At 46.1% G+C, this 10697-nt stretch overlaps 1 protein-coding gene across 2 annotated transcripts in view; it reads right to left on the reverse strand.

Annotated features, from left to right (window-relative positions):
* The window catches only part of LOC142895710 (SLIT-ROBO Rho GTPase-activating protein 3-like), a 36629-nt gene extending 29659 nt beyond the window's left edge, over positions 1–6970 (reverse strand). The window contains exon 1 of one of the 2 annotated variants that reach the window (XM_076036939.1): positions 6403–6970. In XM_076036939.1, coding sequence (XP_075893054.1) covers positions 6403–6469 — 67 coding nt within the window. In that variant the 5' untranslated portion in view covers positions 6470–6970. The remainder of the gene's footprint in view (positions 1–6402) is intronic. The other variant, XM_076036940.1, reaches the window with a different exon arrangement.
* Positions 6971–10697: the final 3727 nt, after the last annotated feature.

Consider the following 10697-nt stretch of genomic DNA (forward strand, 5'->3'; position numbering starts at 1 on the left):
TGGCAAATTGTCTGTATGTGGACATAATCCTCCATTATTACCAACTAACCATAACGCTGCGGTGAAGCTTTTACATCGACAGACTGTATGTGTTAATGTAACAGATTTATTTCTTGTTTGTTTGTTTGTTTTTTTAAGAATAGTGAAGAGAATGACCCGTCTTTCTGTCCGCCTCGATTTTAGCTCCCTAAAAACATCTGAGATTCAAGGAGATAAAACATTGGCAAAAGTAATAACGTCACTTTTATGGCCCCGCGTCTATACTGAAAACTGATATTTATCTCGTCCATATGAGCTTTATTGCAAGGCTGCCATAAATCCAGAGGGTGAGGCGCGGCTGCTGAGCTACTGATGGTTGTGGGACTCCATTAAACCGCACAGCATATTGGGAGTCGGCAGGGCCGAGCGAGAGATCGCCTTCAATCATCTGTGACGAGTCGCAGTGTTGAAGCAGGGGATTCTCACTGTTGGCTCAAAGCAGTCAACTGTTATGGTTTTTCTTTGGATAAAGTGTTTGTCTTTCAGGAAAACAGGAAGTTTGCATTTGTTAATAGCCACAGATTTTATCATCACATCAATGAAGCTGCTGCTCTTTAAAAATGATAGGAAAAAGTCAAACGGCAACAGCATGAAAGCAATTGTAAACATATGGCGTTAAATATAAAAGCAGGTGAAACTCACATCCGCGGGTTACCAGTACCCACACAAATACTTTGATTAAAAAAAAAAGAAAAGAAAGAAATCTATTTCCATGACTCAACCGAAACTGCAAAGTTGAGAAACGCCAGCAACTGTATTTCGATGAGTTCGTCGTCGCGCAGACGGCGGCTTTGCACAGAGACGAACGCTGTGTCAAATTATCAATGGAAATTTTGACCTGGCAAGAGAATAATCGGCTTTTTGTTCTGCGCCTGATGCTGCTCCAGTCGGCAGAAAAAAGGATTTAGAAAAAAAAACAGAACGTCTCCTTTGGTGTGCGCCAGTGAAAATGTGAATGAGACACCGGGGCCAGGAGAGGCAGCGTAAACATGCAGTCCCCTTGCTGTTTGCCTCTGGACCCCCCTTGTGATCCCCATAGTTGCCCAGTTGCCTGGTTACACGCCTCTGGAGGCCCTCTCAATGAGCGCAGGGCCACTTGCCCTCTCGCTCGGCACAGCACAGCACAGCACAGCACAGCACAGCACAGCACAGCACAGCACAGCACAGCACAGCACAGCGCGGCAGCCCGAGCGCGGGGGGTCAGACTTCAAGAAGTCATAAAGGAAACTGGCTGCATTGACGCTGCAAATCACGTTCGAAAAAAAGTCACGTACCTCCGTGGGAAAAAAAAACTAAAAACTAAAAAAGGAAAAACGCAGTTACCCCGAGCCTGTGCGGCTGGAGCAGATTGCGGGCAAATCTGAAATGACTGAAGCGCGTGATTCTATCACACAGGCACCAAATGCGCTCATGATATTTGCATTCGGGCTCCCGGTCGGCACGTTTTATTTTTAGAAGTCAAATTGTTACTGGGTGGGGTGTGTGGGGGGTGCGTGGGGGGGGAGAGAGAGAGTGCGCAAATGCTGCAATACATTCAATGAATGATTCAGGACTCTGGCGGAGGAATGCATAATTGCGGTGGAGCCTCGCAGTGAATAAAACACAGAGAAGTAAAGCCTGAGAGGCTGCGAGCGCTCCCCTCCTTATCTTCTCCTGGCGGTGATGATACAGTAGGACGGAGCGCAGCCCTCACATGCACAGTCATCCCTCTGCCTGGAAACCGTGTGTTTGTCGGAGTGACTAAAACGTTCCAACACCCACAGGCTCGTGTAATTCCTACTAATGGGACCCATTCATTTGGAGTATTTATTATTCCGGATCCCCCTCCGCCTCCCGCTACGGTTAGCATGCTATGCTAGGGGTGGTTCTTGGCACAGGCTCATTTCTTCCACTGGCTCGGTAATGCAGTCGTCAATTCCGCTTGTGATGGACAGCGACGTGATATAGGTCAGGTTTTAGAGCTGGCGATGGTCCCTCACGCGCGCACACGCACACGCACACGCACACACACAGGCCTTAACCTCTTAAACAGGAGCCTTTAAGTGATTTACAATATTTGCTTTCCGCCAACTGCAGCCTATTTTTTTCCAGTGATTAGTTTCCATGCACGTTTACTTAACCATCTATCGCACTCTTTGCACTCCATTGGTGAACTTAAAATAATTCCACAAAACGTGACATTCTCTTCGCCAACGCGTTCTTGAGCGAAATATGTGCAAATGCGAGGTATCCCCGTGCTACTTCCATTGCTAGCGCCACCTTTTCTAAACAATACGGTTGAAAATGTAACCCTCAGAGGGCTCTAATCCCTCAATGACGCCACACCCAGTTGGGTGACAATCTGTGGTGGAACCAACTGGAAAACTCGTTTGCGTTTCCACTTTACGGACGGCACGACGAAAATCGTAAATTGCAGCAGGAAGCTACACAGAGGCCCTTCATCTGCAGGAGGCTGCAAACAGGAAGGTTAAATACGCTGCACTTCGCACGCACGTTCATTTATCCATTCTATCCTTTCTAAAGGGATTTGCTAATAAAATGTCAAGCGTACCGTTCCAGTGCACAATGCAAGGAAATGCAGTGGATTTCACGCGGCAGTGTACACCGGCGTGGCCTGGGACGGCGACTGCGATGGCCAGTGGCCGTCTCCGCGGCTGTGTCTGCAGTTAGCCACGCATGGCAAGTCACATGTGGCCTAACCCAGACTGACATGCTGACATAATTTGGTACAAATCAAGGCTGTGTTCTTGGAACGCTCGCGCTCCTGATGCAGTAATGGGTACGGTATGCCTTTACAGTGCACTTGCTCCAGTTCACTTTCATTTTTTTGAATTTTTTTTATTGCAAAAGTAGGAAAAGAGGCTGCAGACGAAGCGAGCCAAGGGCAGGGAAACCTGAGACGTCACGGGGATATTTTTTTGTTTTGTTTTGTTTTGTTTTTGTTTAACGTTCCTCGACTGCGAGTGCTTGTCTGTCACCGCGTCGACAGGCGGTGGCACATACCGCCGCGACACCTACACCACGGGGCTCGCGCGGTGGCTTCACTGTAACGCAGCTCTGACATCTGGCCTCCACGCCGTCAGTCGGAACATTCTTCAGTGATGAGTACGTGCAGAGGGGGCGTGTCTGAACGCTCCCCCACAAGGCGGCGGCGGCGGCGGCGTGACTGCATGCAAACGACTTGTTTCACCTGTCTGCCAAAGACGGAGTCTAAAAATAATCAATGAAAAAAAAAGACAAGTTGGTACTCCACCACGGCGAGACTGACACACCAAGTTGCGCTTGGAGAATTTAAATGGTGGAAACGTTTCCAGATCTGCAAAGCTTCCTTCCTTCCACTTCCTTCCCACGCATATGGGGACAGTCGCAGTTGGAATGTATGTGCCGCCCCCAACCAACCCCGCTCCCTCAGCCCCGCGGCCCGGCATTACTGGAGGCCAGTGTCAGTGTCAGAGTAAAGCCCCCACAGCTCTGAACTGATCTAAGCCCAGTTTGCAAATGAGCTTAAGATGTCAGCTTAAAAGCTTCAGCTGAAACCGAGACGGGCGACGGAGCTGCGAACGGAGCTTCCTCGCTGCTGCGAGAGCTGGTGTGGACGAAGACTCGGAGGGGGGGCGGGGGGGGTCCAGCCAAACAAATAACCAGCCGCTTAGAAAGTAAATTGCTCCCCTGTCTGTCTGAGAGATGTTTTTCATGCTCCTCATTCCAGACACACGCCACCAATTTCCGCCTCCGTGTACGTTGGAGTGCAATAAGGTCCCGACTCGGGTTGGAATGTTTGTGTGTTTTCAACCTGCGCCTTGTTTGTGTTTGTGGATCTGGATGCCGGCATGTTTCATCCTCAAACCAAAGAAAGCCTCTGGAACTTGACCAGTAAACAGTTTCAGGCTGACACACCTTCTTGCGTTTTAATACTTAAATGGGGGACTGTCAGAGCTAGCTAGTCAGTAATGAGTGTTTTCTTTTGGAGCAGACTCAAAACAAAGATCCAACGTTTCACCAGAGGTGCAAAGTACCGTCTAAAGAGATAAAAGTGAAGCGATGGCAGAAATAACAGTGAGAGCTGGACAGAGGAGAAGGGAATTCTACATGCCCTTGGGCCTAGCAATGAAATGTATAAACAGAAGGGAAGGTCTGGGTTCGCCTTGATGTCTGCGAAATGAGGACGTTAAATATTTGCACATATTTCTACAAGAGCAAAAAAAAAAAAAAAAAGGCTAATGAATTCACCACCATATTGCCTTCAGCGGTGTACAGAGGGGAATAACTGCTTTTGTCAGGACCAGCTCATTTGTGGACTAAGCATATGTTCAAACTTGGCCGCCGTTCAAAAACGCCGGGCCAGAGAGAGGCGGTCGAAAGAGCCGCACGCAACTTTTCAAAAAAGTCATTTTGCTTCAGAACTTGCAGGCATCAGACGTCTGTGTGTGCGCCGTCGTCTGCCTCCCTGGCTTGCAGCTCCGCTATATTAATCAGCGTGAACACGCTGCATGTGGTCCTCTGAACAACAAAGGGCTGCGAGCTGACCTTAACATAGCCTGAGCTGACCTCGAGTGTTCTTTACTGGAGAGCGAAAACAACACGGCAGAAGAACAAAGAGGAACGTCCTCGGATTAGCAAGACCGCGACGGTTGCGTTGTAGCCTCGTTTGCGGAGTTAGCTTCAGCGCTACGCCGGGCCGCTTGGCCGTAGCGTACAAAGTGCAAAACGACGACATCTAGTGGGGAGATGATTCGGCACGTAGCCCCTTTAAGTACAGGTTAGGCTGCGATTTTCCAGACAAACAGCCCCGTTTATTTTATCAGCCGCCACACGATTGGAGAAGGTGCAAACTGCTATGATGGAAATCCTTTTTTTTTTTTTTTTTTTTTTCAAATTATCAATGTAAATCTAATGTACGCATTAGATTTACATCTTATTACTGACGTTAACCCTGCAGCTTGTACTTAAAACGTTTTTTTTTTTTCCAGTTCATACTGTGTGCTGCTCAACATATAGTCAAACAGGTTTAGAGAAAGTTATTGCACATACTGTAGGTACAATAATTGTGTTAGTGTTCAATGACAAACTGGTTTCCCTATTCTCACCATCCACATAACTATATAAGTAGTAGTAGATGTAGCTTTCAATTTGGCGTGAAATCTGTCCCCCGCTGCACCGGTTCAGCGTTCAGCAGGCCCGTGCGGTGATTTTGAGCAGAATAATGAAACGCACTGTGACTCTGACTGAACGACGCTATTGTGGAGGCTTGTTTCACCCTGAAACAATTGGGTTTATTACAGGTCATGACAAAAAAAAAAAAATTCCACGGAACGTGTTTATACAGGATGGAACCATCTCCCACTCCGGGCCTGTCTGTGTCTGTCCAATATACCAGCAAAACCGTAGAGGTGAGGCACATGAACGCACCGTACATCCCCGACCTCACACACAATCTACCAGGCTCCCAGTCAACAGTCCTGGCTGTGTGTGTGTGTGTGTGTGTGTGTGTGTGTGTGTGTGTGTGTCTCTCTCTCTCTCTCTCTCTCTCTCTCTCTCTCTCTCTCTCTCTCTCTCTCTCTCTCTCTCTCTGGCCAGTTTATCCGGTCACATACTTAGTGGCAGACAGTGAAATCCTTTCATGCTTCATAATTCATACTGACCGCATGCATTATTTATGGTCTTTCTGAACTGTTTGCTGTGTGATCTTCTGTAGGATCCCCTTTCAAATCCTCACACTAAACATTGTCCTGGGGGAGGGAACGAGGCTCCGGGGCCATTGGTCGCCGGATAGTTAGAAAGAGATTATTGCACCGATCCCAAATCGCAGCCGTCAGATTAGATTCGCATCTGATCCCAGCCGCAATGGATGCGGCGCAAGAGATACAGTCCAAGGTGAACTGGCAGCCTGGCACATTCCCCTGTTGGGTGTGCGGCGCTGGATGAGTCTCACAGAAGCAGCCGGCTTCGGGGTTTGTTTGTTTTTTTTCTTTCTTTCTTTCTTTCTTTTCTTTTCTTTTCTTTTGTCGGAACGAATCGCAATGCTCGTGCACGACCCAAACACACGCAGGAGCCACTACAAGTTGCATCTCCATTTGCGGAGACGCTTGCTCAGGCTTATGGAGTTTGAGCCCCCGGGGGAGGGGGGGGGGGCGCTCTCAAAAACAAACACACTGTTGTCATCTTGCTGATTCTGGGGGAGAGAGAGAGAGAGAGAGAGAGAGAGAGAGAGAGAGAGAGAGAGAGAGAGAGAGAGAGAGAATCCAGTCCCACCCACCCCGCGGCGCCGCGCGAGTCACGGCCAAACGTGTGCGGTTAAGTTACGCAACAGAGGCGCCGCCGCCGCTGCACACACAGAATAACAATGCGCAACGGTTCACCCACCTTTCACTTGGGTCTCATAATCGGCGATAATCTCTTTGTCCTTCTTGACTTTGGCCTGAAATGACATGTTGGGGGAGAGCGCGCGGCTCGTGCGGTCCTCGGCCGGGGATCAGACTCTGTGGCCACGATGCAGCCTCCTCCTCCACCTCCTCCTTCTCCTTCTCCTCCTCGAGCCTCCTCCTCCTTGAGCCTCCTCCTGCGGGTTCTCCGCCGGATGGTCGGGCCGCGAACTCGCGCAATTCGTCGAGCCGCTCGACACAGCAGCCCCTCCGGAGGCTGTGGAGACAGACGGTCGCTCTCGCGGCTGCGGCTGCGGCTTTGAGGCGGCGTCGAGCTAAAAGTGCTTCACGAGCTCCTCCGTCCCTGACCACTCCTCTAGTCTGGCCGAGCGAGCGCGCGATAACTCGGGCGGCGGGCGTGCACACATTTCACTGGGACGCGAGGCTGCGGCGGTGTGCGCGCGGAAAGCGCACGGCTCGTTCTGCGCCACGCCGTCCCGGCTGCATTTCTTTTTCTCTTTTTTTTTGTTTTCTCTCTCTCTCTCTCTCTCTCTCTCTCTCTCTCTCTCTCTCTCTCTCTCTGCAAGTTCACTGCTGCTGCAGCAGAAAAGGCTGAATGGACGTGAAAGTCAACGTGAGACTCCTCCCACCAGCCCCTCCCTCCTCCACCGCTCCTCACACGGATGATTTAAGATTTGTCTGCGTGAACCCACGCGGCCTCTCTTCTGTTTCCAGTGACACGTATGACACTGTGTGTTCACACACACACACACATATATATATATATATATATATATATATATATATATATATATATATATATATATATATATATATATATATATACATATATATATATATGTGTGTGTATGTGTGTGTACATATATATATATATATATATATATATATGTGTATGTGTGTGTACATATATATATATATATATATATATATATATGTGTATGTGTGTGTACATATATATATATATATATATATATATATATATGTGTGTGTGTGTGTACACACAGTGTCATACGTGTCATACGTATATACGTATATACATATACATATATATGTACACACACATACACATATATATACACACATATATACATACATGTACATATGTATGTGTGTCTGTAATACATAATATGTATGTGTGTGTGTGTGTGTTAGTAATATATACACACACACACACACACACACACTGTATATGTATACATATGTATACAGTGTTGTTGGGATTACTCAATAAAAGTAATGCAACTACTGATTACTGATTACTCCGTTAAAAGTAATCTAATTACTTCTTTAACCACTTTGTTTCAAAAGTAATCAATTAATAATTACTTTAGTTTAAAAAAGATAAAGTAACAGTTGAGAACGTCTTGTTTACTGCACATATGCATACAGCGAACCACAATATTCTTTCATTTAGATGAGATGAACTCAAAATAATGTTTGTGTTTCCAGCTGTCAAACGCAAACGCTGTTTTTTCTTTTGTCTGTTTTCCTTTTGCTTGTTTTGGTGCGTCGTTGCATATCAATGAAGTTGCATGCACGGCTATATATATATATATGTAAACTTCAAGTGTTACGCTCTGGGATTATTTAAAAAAAAAAAGAAAAAATATTTAAAGTTGTAAATATGGTTGGTTATATTGTTCAGGCCAGAAAACTATCTTATAATTCACGTATTCAACACCTCCAATCTGATCTGATCTAGTCTTGATAGCCAGTCATACTACAGTACCAGTTTCCTTTGGGGATGGTGTGTACGTGTGTGTGTTGGAGGTGAGGGTGTCGGGGGGGCAGGAAGTTAAACCACAGCTTGTGAGGTAACACGCACATCAAACAAGTGACTCCAACTTGCTCGTCAGCACTGACGCTGAAGTTGAACGGCGCTTGTTTGCAAAGTTCAAAACGCGACCTGTTGTGGCATAGAACATGTCAGCCACGCCCACCAGTGACGCCTATGCCATGAAGCTGCAGCGCTGGCCTGGGATCTGTGCTGTCTCCCCCCCCCTCTCTGTCGCTTCACACATTTGATACTCTGCTACATCTGCCCTCTGCATCGCCACCTGGTCAAATTCCACCGGTGAAATTCAATATATAGACTGAGAGTCAAGTGAAGGTACATGTCTACCTGGGAGGAACAAGTCTGTTTTTGGTGATATTTTGTTTTATTTTCTTTCTTTTTCTTCCACTCTGGACCGGATACTCAGTGCCCGGCCTTCTACGAGGGTTCTGAGGCCAAAAGGTACCGATGCCACATCTAGCAGTGAAGAAATTTTTAGTTTGGCTTGGTGTGTCTGGTTGGTTCCTCATAATAGTCTGATCATTACAAGGACAAAACAAAAGACCCATTGTCCTTGTATGCTGTCCTGTGAGAGGCAGTTACCTACTGTTAGTGCAAACTTAGGCTCTCTCGAGGTGGAATTTGGATCCTTGTATTTTTCAAATGTGCTCTCACCACATATTTTAATGTGTGTGTGCCTTACACACACACAAACTCGCCTTACAAATGTCCTCCACAGGCCAATAAAGCAAATTGCATTACACAGGAAATTAAAATCAGCAGAGAAAAATGTCAGTGTGGCCCATGTTTAAACGAGCAGCTCATTATCTGCTCAGACAAATTCAGAAGAAAACGGGTCCATGAGTTGTCCCACCGTGACTCTCTGTCATTCATCAAGCGCTAATAGGCTTCTTTGACACTGATTAGGACTTTCTGTGCTAGAGGAATGGAGCACTCCCCTTTTAAAATTCTGCTCGTGCAGCGAGTGGCGATCGAAGTGTGTCGAGATGTCCCGCTGTCGATGGCCATTTCTGTTCCCAGGAAATCTGTGCGCTACTGTCTGCCTGTGGCACGACTAATAAAGCTGGGAGAGAGCCCGGGTGAGACGTGCAAGGGGATGTGGCTCTCGGCGCATAATCTCCACTCTAACCTCCAATTTCCTGAGCAAATGTTGCAAGCTCGATGTTCGGCCCGGTTGTGTCTAACTTGGCCATGTAAACAGAATCACCATGCACTTTAAACGCAACTTCAACAGCTGTGTTTTTATGTTGTGAACAGTTTTAGGTGAATTCTGTGTATGTTAAGTAATTATTCCAAATATATATTCAGAAATTAGCTTAATTTTATTTAGGACTATCTCATGTATATGAGTCTCTACAGTGTTACTTCACAGTTCACAACAAATTCAAATAATTGGCTGTGATGGTCGTGTTTTTAGCCAGGCATGCCAGATGGAACACTTTTGGAAATCCAATAGATTTATTTTGTGCTTCCATCTGCAAAAGAGCCCATATGCAGCATTTGTTAATGGGAGGTGGAGATAAGAATGTAATTGGCTGAACATTTTGTCGATTCTGGATTCTGACCAATCGGATTTGTTGCCGCTGGTTTGGTCTTTCGGCGCGAAGAGGTGACGTCAACATGGTACTTTTCAAGTCGGACATACAGGAAAGTGAGACAAATTTCTGTGTCAAATTTGAACTCATAATGAAGTCGGACAAAACCAAGGACAAATGTACAGTAGATGTACTTAAACACTTCAGAAAGCAACTTCAAGCATATATATACATACATACATACGGCATGCGTCCACTGTTGTTATTGTATTTCCTAAAGGAGGTTGGCAATAATAAAATATGAATAAATATGAGCAACATTTGAGTATCTGATCAGTGCAGCTTCTCTGTTTAGGCTAAAATGTTTTATTTGTTGTGTACAATCCAGAACAATTAACATCATCCACAGTAAATTCATAAACCCTTTTTTTCTTTGTTTTTGTACACAAGCCTATAAAATGAAAGCTTGCTTAAGAATCTGTAAAACTGAGAAGCACACATCAAACGATCAAAAACACTGGGTTAATAGGCACAAAACTACAAATGCACTCATGATGTGGTTGCCAAGGTGCCCGAGGCGCTGCAGCGTCTGCAGTGGCACCAGCATTCTGTATTTTAGGGAAATAGAACATTTATCAATCAAAATCAAATCAAATATCCTGTTGTTGATGCTGTTATCGTTTAAGGTCACTCACTTGGTTTGCAGCGCTCCACTGCAATGCTTTATGAAGCACTCTCTTTAAGGTCATTTACATAACAACACAATTATTCTTGAGATGCCGCCCCTCGAGGCTGGCGCTAGGCTACTGATGGCTCATTCCCCCTTTTTATGTGAGAAGCCATAAAGATTGTATGAGGCTGAGTCAGGCTTTGATTTTTATTCCTGTGACATCACACCGACCGCAGAGATCTCTGTGCTCCCCCATATAAAATCTGACCAAGCAG

Source organism: Nelusetta ayraudi, unplaced genomic scaffold, assembly GCF_046127955.1.
Source record: "Nelusetta ayraudi isolate G7.1 ecotype Tasmania unplaced genomic scaffold, CSIRO-AGI_Nayr_v1 ptg000050l, whole genome shotgun sequence".
Taxonomy (NCBI): domain Eukaryota; kingdom Metazoa; phylum Chordata; class Actinopteri; order Tetraodontiformes; family Monacanthidae; genus Nelusetta; species Nelusetta ayraudi.